Source organism: Halyomorpha halys, unplaced genomic scaffold, assembly GCF_000696795.3.
Source record: "Halyomorpha halys isolate HHAL.00 unplaced genomic scaffold, Hhal_1.1 Scaffold466.1, whole genome shotgun sequence".
Taxonomy (NCBI): domain Eukaryota; kingdom Metazoa; phylum Arthropoda; class Insecta; order Hemiptera; family Pentatomidae; genus Halyomorpha; species Halyomorpha halys.
The window spans coordinates 676,852-696,517 of NW_027112770.1; the positions used below are offsets into that span (position 1 = coordinate 676,852).

At 27.9% G+C, this 19,666-nt stretch overlaps 1 protein-coding gene across 5 annotated transcripts in view; it reads left to right on the top strand.

Moving 5' to 3' along the window:
- Nucleotides 1-2,531: 2,531 nt before the first annotated feature.
- Zmynd8 (Zinc finger MYND-type containing 8) overlaps nt 2,532-19,666 on the top strand; it is a 33,176-nt gene continuing 16,041 nt past the window's right edge. For 4 of the 5 annotated variants that reach the window (XM_014424352.3, XM_014424354.3, XM_067050539.1 and 1 more), the window contains exons 1-10: nt 3,781-3,934; nt 4,828-5,174; nt 9,291-9,490; nt 9,571-9,655; nt 10,969-11,149; nt 11,817-11,953; nt 13,470-13,585; nt 14,005-14,095; nt 16,512-16,631; nt 18,197-18,253. In XM_014424352.3, coding sequence (XP_014279838.1) covers nt 4,854-5,174; nt 9,291-9,490; nt 9,571-9,655; nt 10,969-11,149; nt 11,817-11,953; nt 13,470-13,585; nt 14,005-14,095; nt 16,512-16,631; nt 18,197-18,253 — 1,308 coding nt within the window. In that variant the 5' untranslated portion in view covers nt 3,781-3,934; nt 4,828-4,853. Of the gene's footprint in view, nt 2,782-3,780; nt 3,935-4,827; nt 5,175-9,290; nt 9,491-9,570; nt 9,656-10,968; nt 11,150-11,816; nt 11,954-13,469; nt 13,586-14,004; nt 14,096-16,511; nt 16,632-18,196; nt 18,254-19,666 lie in introns of those variants that run through there. The other variant, XM_014424353.3, reaches the window with a different exon arrangement.

The following is a 19,666-nucleotide window of genomic DNA, read 5'->3' on the forward strand; positions in this document are numbered from 1 at the left end:
GTGACATGTGACCCTGAAGGGTTATTAACAAGTGAAATTTTTTTGGAGTTCCCTGAATATTTTTTCAAACATGTGAAACCAGACAAGGAAAGTTAAGTTCTATTGATTATGGATAACTATGAGTTGCAAATAACATTTGAAGCTACTTACAAGACTTGAGATAATGGAATTGTTTATGTTTGCTTTAGAATACGCACATACTAGCCACAAACTTCAACCTCTGGATAGAGGAGTCTTTGGTCCTTTTAAGACCTGTTATAATAAGGCCTACAAGAATTGGCTGTTGGGTAGCCCAGGAAAACCTCTAACTATTGATGAAAGGATTTTCTTCATCTGGATTGTGGCCTATTAAACAAAATGTATTACCTGATACTGACTATTTTAGAAGTAATAAATGACTGTAAAAAAATTACAGATCAGGGAAGTGCTGAGCTCGGACTGACACAACAGAAAAAATGTAATCGAGGCAGTAGCAAACAAGGAGGAGGTGGCATCCAGAAAGGAAAAAATTGGTAATGGAAGCTAAAGAAAACAAGTTGTTTCTAAATCTAATGATTCATTACATTCCTTTTTATTCACTGAAAGCAATATTAATGTTCAAGAAATTATTGAGATGGCTGATAAGAATCAGAAGAAAAATCTAAAAATGACAAAATATTTTCAGGTGCCTCAGAGATAATAAAATTGTTCCCATGATTGACAGAATTCCAAATGTAAAATTTGTCAAAAGGATGAAGAATTCTTCCTCCAATTTCTGACCTTAAGAAGTTGATTAAAGTGTAGTTAAAGATCAAGATATTGTATGTTTTCTTCCATCACAATTAGAAGGGAGGCATGGTAAATTGTCATTCCATTTCTTTTACAGGATTTGAGATATGTTAATTCTTAATGAATAACCTGGAAAGATATTTAATTTAAGCAAAGAGGCTGTATTAAACTATTTAATATATTCTGACTTATTATTGAACCCAGTTTTTCATTTATTTTAAATAATTTTCATTTATTAATCAATAATAATAGGTCCCATTTACATAAATGGGACCCATAAATATTGCCCAATGTAGTGTATAGGGTGGTCCATGGTACAAATACATTAATTATAACTTGGGTCATTAATTATTATTAACAACAAAATGTTTTTAGTCAAAATCAAAAGATAAAATTAAACAAAAGATTAAAAATAAACAAAGTATCTTCAAACCATGAATAATCATGCTCTTATAAAAACATTTAAAAATTGTAAAAATTATGGCTGAAGAACCACCATAATACTTTCCTGCCTTAATAACAGCATCTTGATTGACTGTTGATATTAATATTAATTACAATTAGTAAATGGAAATCGTATAATGTTATACAATAAATTTAAATGTCCAATAGTAGTTTTAAGTGGTCTAGTTTTAATCATTCTATTACATTATCAATCTTAATAGCAAAATATAATGATATTTTAGGACAATTGAAAAACAATTCAAGTTAATTTTGAGTTTTACTTGATTTGGCCATTTTCAACCCCAAACAGATATATTTTTCATGGAGTAGAGACATAATGCTGATGATTATCTATAAAGCAATTAACCAGAAATATAAACTAAATTGAAAAATAAAAGATTTGAGAAAATCAATTTGATAGCATAAAAGTCTGAAAAAAACAATCATAATTGATAACTGAGATATCACACATTACAATGTGTTAGTTGGCAACCTGGATAATTTTTGGAATAGTAAGAAAAAGTTTTTTTTTCCACAGAGTTATTCCATATGTTTTATAATGTTCAATAAACTTATTTTATGGAAAGTTTTGCTGAAGTTGTCAAACCAAATGCTTTTAAATTAGTTCATTGTTTTTATGTATGTATAAATAAATTATTCAGAAGCTTAGTGTTTTATATTGATTTGTTTAAACGTATATTTATATGTGTAGACAGTTTCTCTAAGGGCATAAGATAATACAGTTTCATTAAAATTATGTAGTTTACATATTTTTTAAAACAGTACATTAAATGTTTTTATGCCATGATTTGAGATAAGAAAATCAAATATGGCTGAAATATTTTATTAATTATTACACAAATATAATGGCCAAAGTTGTATTTATACATCAATGTGTATGCACCATTTTTTGCCTTATAAAAATTCCTTGATAAGCTTAGATAAGCTTGTTGTGAGAAATTAATGTAAGGTGGTTATGAAACAATAATATATTAAAATGGAAAAAACAGTTACTTGACATTTTTAAAAGTTCTTTTATTTCAACCCTTGATGATAACATGAAAGTATTATGTGCTATGAGGAGAACAATTGTAATTTTAAAATAGCATGGTTAATGCAGAAAGAAGAAAGACATAAATATCGATAACTAAGTTACCTATTAAATTATGATAAAATTTTTAATCTGTCAATATGCATGTTCCAAAAATCTCAATTTCTTTTAATTTATAATTGTAATTCATGACTCCTGAACTTTTATGGTACAGTTACTTTTACTCTAGAGCCACTCCATCCCCACCCTTTGTTATTCCATTGTAGTAAACTAATTTAGGTTATGATTTTGACAAGAACTGGTTGGATACCACTAAACAGTTGTTTTTGTCAAAACCATTACTGTTAAAAGAGTAATTATAGTATCACAAGTATTGTACTTATTATAAATAGGGTTAATCTTTAATACTAGTGAATTAAGTTGATGATTGAATGTACATCTATGGTTAAAGTAACCCATGGGTTTTAGAAATAGAAATTAGATTGAGAAAACTTTTTCATTCTAATTTGTAATAATAAGTAAGTATGTTTAAATCATAATTAAGATCTTGCACCATAATTTAGAATAAATCTTAGCAAATAATCCTCATTAGAGGTGCTACTTTATTCTTTTTTATTATACTGTTCTTTGTATGCTGGGGTCACTCTCAGTGCTAAGAGCTTTGCTTGGTATTGAAAGCAATTTTATTAATTCTGGAAATAATAGTATTTATGCTAGAAAATTATAGGTTCTATTGTTCTTGTGAGTTGTTTAAGTTAATGGATATTACCCACTGTAATTTGTTTGGTTTGGTTTTCACAATAAACCATAATATTATTTATATTAATGATACATCATAAATTGATGTATCATTATTTCCGTGCCCCAGAGATATTCTTTTCTTCTTAGATTTTTTTATTTTTAATTATCATTTTCTTTATAAGTAAGTTTTTTAGTCTCAATACTATTTATGTCCACATCTTCTATTTCTCAAGTAATGCTAGTGAAGTTAGTCTGTATACTGTTATTTATGTAAATCTTAAACTATTCGTTAATGAATTTTGACCTTCTAAAATTGTGTTATAATTTATCTTTTTTTACTAATTTTATGTATCTATAAAATACACATATTATTCTACTTTAGTTTATTGTATGATTATTTTCAATACTTTGATGTTTTGAAATTATGATTTATTCCAACAAGTGATTTTAAGAAATTCTCATTCTGAAAAATGTTCTTTGATTTACTGTTTTGGACATAAGTTCCTATTATTTTTTTAGGTTTTATTAATTATAAAACCAAAGTTGATTCACATATTTTATCTCTGGTTAGTCAACAGACTTCTTTGCAAAAGATTGCACTTAACCTTCTTATGTAATGGTAACCTTTTGTTCTAGTTGATGGATTTTATTTCTTATGGTTATTTTAATTTAAAGCCCATCACATTCATTATTAGTGATAGACCTATCCTTTTGTATGTCTGCATATCCACTTCTTCAATGTTATTGATTTAGCTTTCAAGACTTGGTCCATGAAACCTATACAGAAGGCCTTGAATAATTGGTTATTTTTAGTGCAGCTGGGCTGTAAATGTAAGAATTTACTATTATCAAATTTGAAACAATACTGAAACAGTGTTTTATGTGCTTACAATTCAGTGGTGTCTTGTTGCTTCTGTTTCTTCTTTTAAGGTATTGTAACTTGTTTTAATTTAAGTTTGGTAATCCATATAATTTATAATTAATTAAAAGTCATTGTTCTTATTGATCAATGATTCAACACCCATATCATTATGATAAAATGATTTCAATATGATGCAGTTATTATAAGAGTTGTTTTTATAATTTAGTGTGTAATTCTCAAAGTACGCGACAATTCCATTCATTGATTACAGATATTTTATTTTTTAAATACAGCTCCAAGGCTTTTTTCAGTTTTGCATTTATAATTATAATTATGGAATTGATATGTAAATCATATTTTAGTTTGTATTAAAGTTTCTTTGTTGTATCCGATATGAGATATTTCATTGATCATTACATTTCATTATCCTCACAGAGGTACTCGATAATTATTAGATTAATGTACTAAGATAGAAATATATTTATATTTTAGTTCGTTTTTCAAATTCTTGGCTAATTAGAGTAAAGTTTTATTCAATTTATTTTTTATCATTGAATATGTATATATTTGTTTATGTTGGTTTTATACTAAAAAAATATATTGCTGTTTACCATCTATGATGTAACGACAATCCCTAATCTTAATGATATAAAGTTTAGGTGGTCTAATTTGGAATTTCAATATTTATATATACATATACCTCTAAAGTTAATATTTCAGTTACCTACAAAAATCAGATGGAAAACAACTGAAACCATATAAAGTAAGAGATGGTATATTTATGCCTGTATATTTTATATATATTGTAGGAATTTTGATTTATACTTTCTCTCAAGTGGATTAGATTATTATTTCCTATCTGAAATTTTGAAATAGATTGTCCTGTAAATTTTAATGGTTTTTATTTAGTTTTGTATCTTTCAATAGTAAATCATACTAATGAAAATTTAATCTATTTTAGGATAAACATATATATTAAAAGAAGAGATGAAGGTTACTCCATTACTTGATGAAAAAATTAATATCTATGATTCTGAAATGTCTGCTGAGACCATAGAATCTTATGAAAAATATTACAAAAATCAGAATGAATGTAATACTGTTTGTGATAATGAAAAAGAAGTGGGTAGCGATAATACAAACAAAGTGCATGAAAGTAATGGGCATGATTTGAGTAATGACGAATCTCAAAATCTGTCTGATGATAAGAAGTGTGATAGCAGTAATGATTCAGACAGAAAGAGAATAAGGAATGTAGAGGCTGCTTCGGAAGCAGTACCATGTAAAAAGCGGAGAAAGGAATTTGAGGTAATTATGTTTTTGTGAAAGTATTTTTGAATTCAAAACTATTAAATCATTTATAAATGATTTAAAATATATATTTTAATTTCCATAAGCACTTAACGTACTTTTTCAAACTATGTTGTTATGTATTAGTACCAAGAATGTATACATGTGTGGTATTAATTTTTTTTAGATTTTTAATGTTCGACAATGATCATATTTGCTTTTTGTTTAAGGAGGTATGTTTTGATTAACAATGAAAATGTTAGTTTAAGTGGTAATATTATTTTTAAGTATCAGACAATCAACAAGGAGGAATGAAAATAACATTGTCCCGGGTAAACAGCTGTTAATAAATACAAAATTTTATACTGGTATACATTATGTACCATTCGATTATAACTTTACAAATGTTATTACATTAAAAGTATTTAAAATAAATTATGATATTCGGAAGAGTATTTTAGAATTTTCAATTGCACCATACCAATCCTCTCTAGAAACTATTTTAATGAAAATAAAAACCTGAAGTTTTAAATAACAGTTAGTTAAGGTTCTATTATTAAAGTGAGTGGGCAGTTGTATTAAATGGTCAGTCCTTGAACATTATGTTTTACCCTATTGGTTATTTAAAACAATTTGATAATAACTATCACTGAACGATTTCCTTTCTTTTTTTTTTAAATTTCTTTGTAATGTACTTCTATCATGTGTTATTTAAAACACATGTATGTTTACTGTTTTGTAATCTTGACCCAATTTTGATAATGGGACTGACAAGTAGTCAAATTATCTAATATTCTAGGTTACTGAGTGTCCCATTTAAATACCACTAATAAGGAATTAAGGTCGGAACGATCACAAAAATCTTAATTTTTTTAATGTAACTTCTTTACCAACATACTACGAATCAAGAAAAAAATTTTTATGGGAGCAAATTGATTTTGTGATGCAAGATAAAATGGAAGTGGTGGGGGGAAGGCAACACTGGTCAATAATAGTGGGAAATTTTTTTATATTGTAATAGGAGGTTAGAGGAGTTTAACAATGCCGGTCTGCTTGAGTGAGCTATTATCTCATATTATAAATAATAATAACTTTTTCTATAATATAAAAAAATTCCTGCTATAATTGACTTAAGAAATGGCTGTTCTATTCTAATTATTATTATTCTAAAACTATTATTTTCTGCTTTAAGCTATGAAAGAGAGCGCATGATCACTATTTATAAAATTTTGATACATTACTTTTATTTTCAGAAGTTCAATTCAAGCCTCAATTTTTTTTTATTAATACAGTATGATTCACTTAAATGAAACTGTAATAATGGTATAAATTCTAGCACTAAGAGGAAAGTTGGGTCTCACAAGTATATTTAGTCAGCTTGAAAAACAAACACCTCGCTTTTAAAAAACAAAAATTACCTGGGTTTGCTTTAAATCAGACATTAGTTTAATGAAGGACCTGAGAGATTACATAAAGGTGGACTCTAGCGTCACAGCAACCATAGTCTCGAACAATAGCTACGTTATTGAGATTATTCTGTCAATGTCTTATATTCAACAACAACGATGATAATCATAAAATGGGGATGAAGTTGAGGAACAGGAACCGATACTAAAACTGTTAGGCACAGAGATGTTGCCATTGCTTTTGGAACTCTATGGAATTATTATTTGATTAACAGAAGAATTTTCTAGAAGATTCATGAACCTGATCACAATTCCTACAGAATGAAAAATAATAAAAAAAGAGCAATAAATTTTTCAAAATAAATATATGACAAGTCGATATAAATGTATGATGAGGTGTTTACAGTTGACCATAGATTAATATGAGTAGAAGATGGTTAGGGGTGTGGCAGCAAAAAATACCCAAATAAACAAAAACTTATTTATTTGCTATTCAAATCTCCAATTACTTACCATCCCAACTTCAGTGAATATGTAGTGTTCTAGGCGGTTATAAGAAAACTGGCATATTAGAAACAAATTTGCTCAATCCCCTCATGCTCCTTATGAGGAAGTTTTACTGTAATTCTTTATTTTAAAAAACATAAAACTTTAATCATGGTGTTTGACAGTAATCGACACACCTTCTCTACTCCGCTTTACCACTTCCCTGCTATGACTAGTAAAAATGTTGGTTGCTTAGAATGAGCTTGTCGGACTACCGAACCTGTTTATGTAACTAATGTCACATTATCAAGATTGTACACTATATATTCTACTGCTAAAAGCTCTTCATGTTCTGAAGGCACTTCAATCTTCCAAGGGTTATTAGTCCAGGCTTCTCACCATTCACTCCATGTTCTATTTTCCATTTAATTTTATGGATTTGATTTCTCTGTTTTTTACTTATAATTTCTCAATCATCTCATTGATTAGTTACAAATTTTGCTTAAACCTACTTTTAAAACTCTCTTTAGTTTTATAATCATTTTGTCCTGTAACGATTGATTATAAAGAGAAAATATTTGTTTATTGGAATTTTGTTAGGATGAAGGGTATTTGAATGATTTCAAGAATATTTTAACACTGAAGTAAAAGGAATAATTGAGGCAGTAGATGCAAAAAGGACACTTAAACTTTGCATTTACCACCTTCATTAACAAAACTGGAAGATAATTCTGTAGAATCTCAGTGTAACAAACTCACATATAACAAAAATTTTGATACAACAGTTTTTTTGAAATACTTTTAAATTAGCTAGAGCTTTTAGTGAAAAATATGCCTCTATATAATGAACATGGTAAGCATATGAACAAACCTCTATATAATGAATAGGGCATGTGAACAAACCTATAGAGGTTCCTTATTTTAAAATAAGACTTATTGAGGTTATTTCATTATATAGTAATGAATAGGGCATGTAAACAAACCTCTATATAATGAATAGGGCCTGTGAACAAACTGATATATAATGAATAGGGCATGTGAACAAATCTCTATATAATGAATAGGGCCTGTGAACAAACTGATATATAACAAATTTAAAATCCTCAAAAAAAAAATTTACCTTTTTGCAATTTTAACCTCTAATAGCATAACTTACCTCTATGTTAGGCATTGTCTATGTATCCAATTCACCAAAATGAATGGTTGTGTCTGAAAATTTTTGCTAGCCCTTCTGCAATCTTACTCCCATTTCTTTATTGTTGTCAGTTTCTTCTAATTTGTGACCCAACACAATAAATTTTGTTAATAATTGAAGGGTGTTATACATTTTGTATAGTAGTAATGACGGACAAACAGAAACTTAGCATTGAGGTTACAGAATATATTACTTAAATAATAAGTTTATGTATATAATTTCAATGAGTAATTAATGTACACCGATTTGTAATATATAGTGCGTACAATTAATTTTCTAGTTTTGCAAACTAATATTGTGTACAATATGTTTATTATTTCTCAAACCACTCATATAGTTAATTTTGTAATGAATTTGTAACCGTCCAAACCACAATATAACCAATTTTTTTTAATCCCCTTGAGATTCATTATACCAAGGTTTTACTGTATATATTTTTAAACAAAATAATTATCAAATCTTTGATCAAGTGTACTTAATTTATATTTTAAGGGCTTCAAGCAATCACCTAATGATTTTTTATTACATGCTACTTTTAGATTTACCATACATTTGAATTTACTTAATAAAACATATCGGTCACCCATAAGAAAATTGACACCATTCAAAAACACTAAATTTCACTGAAGAAGCCAAGGAACATTAGACCCGTGGATCATAATCACAGTCCAAAGAAAACAGGAAAACTTTCATAATTAAAATTTTTTTTATTTCATACAATATCCATCCTATAGATGCATCTATCTCACCACTGAAATGTGCTGTGTAGCTACTCATTTTGCTTTATCATTATAAATTATTTGGGGAAGCTAAGTGACAATATAATTTAGTTTTTTTAAATATGGTTCTAATGCTTTTCCAATAAAAATGTACATTCAAGCTAGACTTATTTCTGAAATAGCATAAAAATTATTTTTTTTTGTAGTTTCACTTGTGTTGTTGGTGAGCAATATCTAAATACTTTTTTAAAAATATTATTTATAGTCTTAAATGTTAGATTATCCTAAAATTTAGATAATCTCAAATGTATTTTTATTCCTATTTCAGCCCCCAAAACTACGAGAAGATAACAGAGACATATTTTGCTGGCGATGTCACAAATATGTTGTTGAAGCAGATGTTATACCTTGTTATTTCTGTCCCCGGGTGTTTCATTTGAAGTGTGTTCATATTCAGGAAAAACCTTCAAGTTTTTGGCTTTGTACGGAATGTGATGCGATTAGTACTGCTGAAAATCCAGACAAAATGTAATGAGAAATACTTAATTATACTCACATAGTTTACTTTATTTTATAGTACTCTATTTCAAAATGTTTTTTTTTTTTAGATCTCCTGCGCTAAGTAAACTACAGAAGAAAGATTTGGCAGAATTGCTGATGTTTGTTTTGAAAAGAATGCGTCAGCATGAAGGTGTGAGTATTATTTGGTGATTGTAGTTTTTTAAAATAAATTTTAGCTATTTTCATCACCCTTATGTGATATAAAATGCCTGATGGGTGAAAATCTTATGAAATTGAAATTACTTCATGGTAACTTGAGGAATAAAAGTATTTTTTCCTATTTTTGCTTGAAATTTCTTCTCTTTTTCTCTTTATGTAAATAAGTTTTTTATGGCTCATGGCCAGCATTAAATCAATTTTTCATTTCCAGTATTTTTTACATTTTTAGTTTTTAAATCCACTGTTGCAAGATGTAGCTTGCTCAATTCAATCATGCTATAAGGAATATTTTTACCCAAGAAAGACTAAACGACATTAGTGGTACAACTGTTAAGTAATAGGTGAGAAAAATGTGTTGTTTAGTTTATTATATTACAGTTGCCCAAGAAGGACAATGTGGGGTGCATGATGGGTGTTCAAGCAGGCATATTTCAGAGCAAATGGCACATTCAATATTCAATATTCACATTCAATATTGTACATATTGTCACTTTAGTGCAACTACAATGTCACAAATAAGAAAATATGTTATTATCCTAAGCTTGCATTTACTGTTTAAATGAACAGAACGAATCAAAAACACATAGACCAAGTGATGGAAATAATTGTTACACATAATGGTGGCTCTCTCACAGCCGAAGACTTAGTAGCTGGCTTCTGGCGTAAAGATAAACCACTAGTGGGAATATCTATTCCTCTAGGGAAGTATGGATCTAAAGCCAAACCTTATTGGATAGACAAAGAACAGCTACATTTTAAGCTGCTCCTCGGCGGACCCTCTGGTGACCAAAGTGAAACATTGCTTTAACTAGACAGGGACACTCTAAAGAAAATCACAGAAATCTACACTCCTCATTGTAGACTGTTTAAACATATATTCAATCTGAACCTTAGAGAATCACCTTTGTGCAGATGCTGTAACACTGAATATAAAATGATATCCTACATCATTTGTTGGTGTGACCGAAGTTGCAGGCATGAGGTTTATACTGTTTGGGATGGACCACATTATGGACCCAAAACAGTGTAAATCGATCAACGCTTTATGTGTGATTAATTTGATTCATAGAATCTATCAACTTTAAGCACTAAGTAGCTCACTTTAATGATATAGAGCTAAAAAACATAATAAAAAAGAAAAAAACTCACATTTGTCACCTGAAATATATTTTTAACTTAAACAATATTTTGGTTGTATATATTCTTATTTGGTTGTCCAAATTCTACCACTCTTATAATGGAAACTGATTTGACATGTCATTAATTTTGTTTTGTTTACTTTTCAGAGTTCTCATTATGAAAATCCTGTTGATCTTGAAAGTTACCCAGATTACAAGGATTACATAGTAAAACCTATGTACTTGGGTTTGTTAGAAAATAATGTAAAGAATCTAAAATATGCCAGCTGTGAATCTTTTCTGGCTGATACAAAATGGATGGTTCATAATAGCTATGTTTTCAACACGGGTAAGGAATTAATTTACAATATCAAAATTATTAGTATTTATAAGAAAAAAAAGTATGTTATGGATTTACAAAAGAGTTTTGACCATGTTTACTGGACATCTATAATGAATTGGAAGTTTTAATATTAATTTATTTTTTCCTAAAGAATAATAAAAGTAAATGGAAATCTTTGTTACCAAACCCTGGAAAATGTTCCTCTCTTGTTGCCTTATATTATAAGACATAAAATAACATAGTTCTGTTCTGCTGTTGTAACCACAATTGCCAATGCATAGGATATCCTCCTATTATAGTTAGATATCGTTACATAAAGGTATATTTTTCATTGAATGCCATGATTAATTCAGGGGGGTTTATAAACTTTTACTTTATCGAGCTTTCTCTATAATTAAAATTTAATTTATTCCGAACTAATTGTAAAACTTTTTGTCGATGTTTTAATTTTATTTAAAGAGAATTAAGCAGTTTTCTAATTCTGTCTATATCTAGAATATAGATTAAAAATTGAAAACATCTAATATATGTATTTAAATGTAATGTTCTGCTTACACCTACTGAAAGGGACAAAAAAAATAAAATATGATAAAATGATTTAGACTTTCATTGTTTATATTAAGATTTTTTCTTACCATATTTTAATTTTCATGAAGGAAATTTATATTTTCAGTTCATTCCGAGTTGACACTATACGCTAAAGCAATGATGAAGAATGCTAAGCATGAATGCGATGAAATAATAAACTGCCCCGATTGTTATTTACACGCCAACACTCTTGAAGAAGATAAATGGTTTATAGAGCCCTGTGTAAGTATTAAATTAGTCAGAAATATGTCTTTAATATAACTAATTTTATTTTTTAAAGAAATTTCCCACTATTGTGGTTTTCCCTAACATAAATAGTACTCAAAATCATTTTCTAGTCCTCTCTATTCCTCTCTTCCCTATTACAATGTCCTACCAAGTTTTTTACAACCCATCTTTTTCTATTTTACTTTCGGTATTCCTTATGTATGAGTCATTCAATTGACAGTATTAAGAATTCCATAAAATCAATCTTTATATTTTTAGTATTTATTCTGTAGCAATTTATCATTGAATAAATGGTTAAAAGTTGTGTTAATATTTTACTGATTAGCAGCCCAGTATGAATAACTGGATTAACTTTATGAATTTCAAGTTGATTATGACCTATTACTACTATCGCTGGACTTTGTGCAATGAAAAATTGAAAACCTACAGTAAAAATCCCAAAATAGTGCAATAAAAACCCAAAATGTGTATAAATTGCCCAAATCAACTCTGTTATTTAATTTATGATAATAATAGATTGAAAGTTTATCTAATATTGTTTAAATCAAAGTGAACTCATTAAATACTTACAGCTAGAAGTTTTAAAATTCTACAAGTTAGAATGAATAATGAAATATGATATTTTACTAACCATTACAAAGTGAAATGGAATACTGAAGGAATGGCAATTCAAGTTAAAACGAGTAACAATGAATGTTTTTTTAATAACAAAGAAACTTGTTCTAGAAAGATTTTTTTATAGTTTCCCAAGACCAATGATAAACAAAATTCGTCATTTATGTTTACTTGTTCTTTTTTTTTACGTTGAGTTCAACTCTTCATGTGTTAAACAATGACCAGCCTTACCTCATGTATTTTTTTTTGTTTTTACTAACTATAAATTTAATTAGAAAAATACATTAAACAAATATTATTATTAATATGTGTATGTATATAATATGGGAAATTCATATTCAATTTTATGCTATTAAAATTAAAATAATCTAATTTAGACTAAAAATTGCAAAATATAAAATTGTATGCATCAAGAATCCAAATTGTGTAATTTATCCCAAAAGGAGCGAAACCTACAAATTTATGCAATATTTTAAATTTCGATATATAATTCCATAGATCATGAATCAGATAGATAGTAAGTTTAAAACATGTTACGCACCAGAATATAATGTTCAATAACATAAAACCTGGTCTCAGCCAACCATCTTGTTGGCAACTTAGTATGTTATTGCCTATGAAGTTATTCCTCATTTTCATGGTGTTAATTGTAAAACATATTGTGTTATATATTTCTTTCTCAGCAATCTGTTAACTCTCAAGGTAGTTTATGTTTTGTCATTAATTTCTAATTCAAACAATGCATTTTCTTTGTAAAATTTTATTCATAAAAATTATTTGGGCTGTGGAATTTGGAAGAAGTGGTCATAAACCTAATGACTATAATCAAGTGTAGTTTAAAGAACAAAAACAATTCCTATGTTGGATGATTACTTTAGTGTTTTATTGATTTCAGGACAAACCCCATATTCTTGTTTGGGCAAGGTTAAAAGGATTCCCATACTGGCCGTGCAAGGTCATGAAAGCAAATGGAACCAATGTAGATGTTCGATTTTTTGGTGATCATAATAAGTATGTTTAATATTATTAGTATATAATTGAGCTTAAGCTTTTAGAGTTTTATTTTCAGAAAAGCATTTCTAGAAATTTAAATCTAAAATTGTGATTTTTATATAATCAAGGTTTTTCAAACTAAACTTTTTACAAAATTTGTAAACGTTCCATGCCATTCCTGGAGCTCCTCTTTTACAATTAACTATTGCTACAGTACTAATTTAATTTTTTTTTATTTTCGTTGCAATTTAAAAAAAATATATTATTTATTGTGTACGTTTAATTTTTTTTATGCTTTTAAAAAAGCTCTTTTGATTTGTTGAAGAAAACTTTGATGTTATCTTATTTTCACTGATTTTCTGAAATGATACCATTATGATAATCAATAAAAATGTTCATAGATTCAATAATTTTTAATGCATACACTTATTTTTTAGGTCTTTAGTTCCTGTGGAATGTTGTTATTTATACAGTAAACAGATGCCATCAAAACAGAAAAAAGTTGATGAGCTAGAAATTGCCATCAAGGTATGCACATTTATTTATTTTTTTTTTATGATTTAAGTTTTTTTGTCTGACTGATAAGTGTTGCTGTCTTCAGTCATAATTAAATTTCTATTTTGAAATGGACAAGGATTAATTTCAACCCAAAGTTGGATGCTAGGAAAAAGTTGTGTGTTGTGCAGACTGTACCGGATTTTATTCGATTCCATAAAAATTTGAAACTTTGGTAACAGAAGAAAAAGAATCATTGGATTTGATTTGACATTATGTATTAGTATTAGAACACCAAATCCAGAAAGTAACGATGTCGAGATTTGCCCATGGTTTTTTTTTTAATGTCTGTATCAGCTGATCGGCCTGTTGGGCATTACACATAGCTTTTTATAACAATTTTTATATTATTTTAGTAATTGATAATAAAGGGTCTTGTACAAATGACACCTCTAGCTATTTACAATATTACAATTATTAAATAATTAAAAAAATCAAAATACTGATACTATTAAAAAATATTACTGATAGTAGTTACATAATTGAAAAATGAAAGAAAGAATAACATATATACAAACAAAAAAACTGATATTTATAGAATAAATAAAATAAATAATTGATTTAAGTAATGAAAACATAATTTGAGGGGAAAAACGGTAATGACAATAAAAAATAGATAAATTTAGTTTTTAGTAGAATTCCTCCTTCGGGAGGAAGTAGGGATTGATAATTGTTAGAGCCAAGTGCCAACTGAAGAAATATAAGATTATATATGCAACCCTCAGAGTCGCAAGAAAGGTTAAGAGGTTTCGAAACGGAGATGTGGTCAGCGACGAAACGGTGAGGGGACTGACAACTGGTATGCCACGACTCCAATATAATATTGATGAAATATTCACTGATACATCATTATATCCAAGGATGTTATAAACAATATCCAGTGTATTTCATAATGCAAATATTTTATAAAATTCCTATTAAACTTAAAAAAATAAAATAAATGGATCCCAAAAAAGTTTATTCATGTACAATTAAAATTGGTTTCCAAATGATAATCAGAAAATATCATGCTAATGGGGAGACAGAATGGAGGCCCCAAAGTATAATCTATATACAAAGAGGATTTTTGTGTTTTAACGCTAATAAAGGATATGTTATTATTTTTAACATATCTTAACTTTTAACATGTTGTCTGCTGACTATGAGATAACTCGTAGTTGGCATTCTTCCAAACTACAAGTCATCTTGTAGTTTTTTTACTTTCAGTATTTGGTCTACTGCAATGAAATTAAAACATATTGTGAAATGTGAACATTAAAAACTTCTAGTTTTCAACTACTAGTTTAATTTCTAGAAAGTTAACACTTTGACTGCTGACTATGAGACAACTCAATGTTTTAGTTCTTACCTACCTGAGTTGTTATCTCATAGTCGAAGAAGAGGTACTTATTTTATTGTGCCAATGTTTTGACCTGAATTTCAGGCCAGCAGTTGTTAAAAATATGGCCATGTGCACATAAGTCAGGAGAGAACACTAATAAGTACCTCTTGTTCTTCTCTCCTGTCCCTTCCCTCTCCCCTCACCATCTTTTCATCATAAACTACTAGATGTTGGCTCATACAAGGGTGGTCTGAAAAGTTTCCAGTCTAACAAAAATACAAGATATTTTTTCTGAAATTTTATTTTTTATTTTTCAACATAGTCTTCTTGTAACTCTACACACTTCTCCCAGCGATGCTCCCTTCTCTGCAAAGAAATGAGAAAGCTGTCCCCATGTTGGGTATGCATTTGCCCACGTTAGACCAAAAATGTGTTTGAATGAAATATGAAAAATATACTCCAAGCAATGGACTGCTAAGGGGAAACCGGCTAAAAAAAAAGCAAAAACTGTTTTCTCGGCTGGGGAAGTGATGGCGACTGTTTTTCGGTATAGCGATAGAGTTATTTTAATCGACTATCTTCAAAAATGAAAAACCTTTACAGGAGCATACTACACATCTTTCATGAAAAACGGCCAAATTTGAAGAAAAAGAAAATCCTTTTTCACCAAGACAACACACCGTCTCACACCTCAGCGGTTGCTATGGCGAAAATCCATGAATTACGGTTTGAACTGTTTGACCATCCGCCTTACTCACCAGATCTAGTCCCAAGCGACTTCTTTTTCAAGCATAGCTGGGAGAAGTTTGTTCAAGTTACAAGGAGACTATGTTGAAAAATAAAAAAAAAAATTTAGCAAAAATGTCTTGTATTTTTGTTATGTCGGAAACTTTTCATACCACCCTTGTAATGATGTATCCTTCGTTTATGTTAATTCATTGAATTAAATCAACAATATGAAAATAAAAATAATTATTTACTTAAAAATGAATTTTTTTGTGATATGTTAGTATTTCATTAAAATTACAGCGTATGTTTAATATTTTACTTATTTCTGTTTATTTTCAGGAAGCGAGTCAACATATCAAAAGACTTGAGGAACGATTCCATGTTTTTCAATATGCTCCATTGAAAACTATGTACAATCCAAAAGAAGAAGACGAACAACGTAAATTATTGTTACCATATGTTAGTAGAAATTTTAAAGTAAAAATCATTTATATTTTTCCTTAAGTTTTTATGATGTAATTTTCTTACTTAATTGTCTCGTTAAAATGTGTCATCAATCCTTCCCTCCTCATTTAAACTTGACTGTTAATTTTAATCCTCTAATTCTCTCTATTTATCAAATTGATGATAATTTAGACCATACTTATTCATTAGCTAATCATTATGTTTTATTAATGGAGTTATGACTTGTTAATTAAGAGCCAAACTATATCATAAAGCATCAAAAATTAAATTTTCAGATTTATATATTGATAATATATTGAATTTATTATTTAAATTGGAAAAACCAACAACTTTTATAGTTTTTATAAAACATTATTTAAAAAAAATTAAGCCAAAAAGTAATTTTGTGCTAAATTAATAGTTTTTTGTTACTGTTAAAAGATTTATTCAATTTTCCATTTAATATCCAGCCTATGATTTCTTTGGGATGAGTAAAAACCTGATACAGTTTACACACTTTTTTCACTAAAATATGGAAATGATAGATTCTCAACTTTATCATCTTTATCATAGATAATAAATAACCAGGAACTCTGTCAGTAGTTTTTTTTTATCATATAAGCTGGCATTTGGATCCAAGCATATAGGATTATATTACATAATACAAAACTACTGAACGATTTTATAATTATCTATGATATAACAAAAGTATAGGTTACTAAAAAAAAAAAAAATTGCCAAATATCAATTAAAAATTTATTCCAAAATCAATTTCTACATTCAAACCTTGCTTTTATCCATGAAAGACTTATTATTCATTTATTGCCATGAATATAATTGTATTTTTTTTGGCTATTCTTATTACATTAAAAACAAATTTTGTTATTTTTAACCATTATTATTAATTTTGATAAAATTAGTTAACCTTACATTCAGTAGAACTACTTAGATGTGAGAGATCTATTTACTGTATTAAAAGTTGTAAATATATTATGGTTCAAAGTACAAATTCCTTAGTACTATTCAAATAGTCTTATCTTATTATTTAGTTATATATTTCAGTTTGTTCATTAGGTAATTATTAAATTATTTTAACTATATCTATAACATAATTATTTGCATGTATACATTTTGAATTGAAATTTTGTTTTATCAGTATAACTATTTTCCCTTCTGCTTTAAAATTTTAAATTTTACCCTAGTATTTCATTATTATTAATTTAGTGTTTTTTTTTTGACAATTTTATGAAATAAAATTTGTGGTTTATTTAAATGACATTTATATTGTTTACTTTTGATGTATGTGAGAACTGTTTTGTTAGCATCCATAGCATTGTTTGTTAGTCTAGTCTATTAAAAAAGAACTAATTAAATATTTTTCTAGTTTATTTGATAATGGATATTGATCCATTAAAGAATTGTCTTTAAATCATTTAATTACATATTCATGACAGTGTGCCTGTCTAGGCTTTAATAAAAATAATACAATTTAGTACATATTTAAACCTACCTCAGAATAAGTTTTGTTATATTAAAAGACATAATTTCATTAATTTTAGCTTTATTTTTTTATTTTTCAGCACGACAAACCATTTTTCATAAAAGTGAAGGATAGAGAGAAATTATTCGATCCCAATGTGAGTTATTCTATTTATTGTTCCCCTATTTCATTTATTTTTAAAAAGTAAATTGTTTTGTTATTAATATTACTGTAGAACCTCGCCTATCCATCTTAGTTGGGACCAAGGCATGGCCAGTCAAGCGACAGATGAAGCCTGTTAAACCAGATTGTATAAGATAATAAAACTCCTTTATTAATTTGATCCATATTTGAGGATATTCAGGCCAAAATTCATTTTGTCCATTAATAGGAACTGTTTTCACATCACCACTTTCTCGGATTATATTCAAGATAGAATTAGAAAAACTCAAGAAATGTGTGATTAATTATCATAAAAACTATTTAATTCACAAATTTGGATGTTAAAGATAGACTTGCACAAAATTTCTCTTTTAAAAGTTTTTATTATCGTAGGTATTATCTTGAAAAATTCTCAAAATTTAATTACATTGTGTTCAAATTGTTTAAATGAAATTAATATTATTTGTATTATCATAGAAAATTATAATGTCCACCATGTGCATAATCCTTGATTATAGTAATGTCTATTTAAGAAATCATGTGCTTCTTTTCTGTTTTTGTGACATTTTATTGTAACTGGAAATATTATATGCAACACTATAGAAAACTGACGGAAGGTATCAGTTTCTTGAACCAATTAATTTTGACTAAATATCTAATATTATCCCAATAGCCATTTTCCTGAAATTAATAATAGTACTTAAAAATATGTAATGTTTCATAAAATTTCTCAAAATAAGACCTATCTTATATTATTAAAAACAACTAAATTGTACGTTGATTTTGCAAGTTTAATTCAAGTCCTTATTGCCATTCTCGAGAAAATAAGTATATAATTGAAAAATCAATGATATAAAGTGAAACTCCCAGTTGGTCAATTTTAATAAAAAAAAGTTGCTGTAATATGCCAGCAGGCATATTCTACTATAAATATGTAATTTCAGTTTTGTATGGCTTTTTTTTTCTTTTTTTTGAGCTTGGCTGTTCACATACTCACAGACCATTTTGTCAGATAGTTATTTGGAATCAGAGGAATTGAAAACTTGTATTTCCGTCAAACACTCAAACATTTTTCACAATCACATTACTTCTCCTTACTACAGGTATATTCCATATATAGGTTAGTGATAATAACAAATTATGCTTTGAAAATGGGTTTAGATAGGAAGGTGAGATTGATGTCACTAAACTACAGTTTTAGTGAACCTACTCTCTTAATTACTTACGTTCCCTCCTAAGGTGATGTGTATATTAATATATGATGTTAAATTCATTAGAACAATCCCAAATGATTTTTAAAAAAAATCTTTAGATACCTAGATGATTCAGTTTAGGTGTACAAACGATCTCAAAGTTTTTAATATATATCAAAGAGTCAATTATATCGTTTTGTTTTATCGAATTTTGG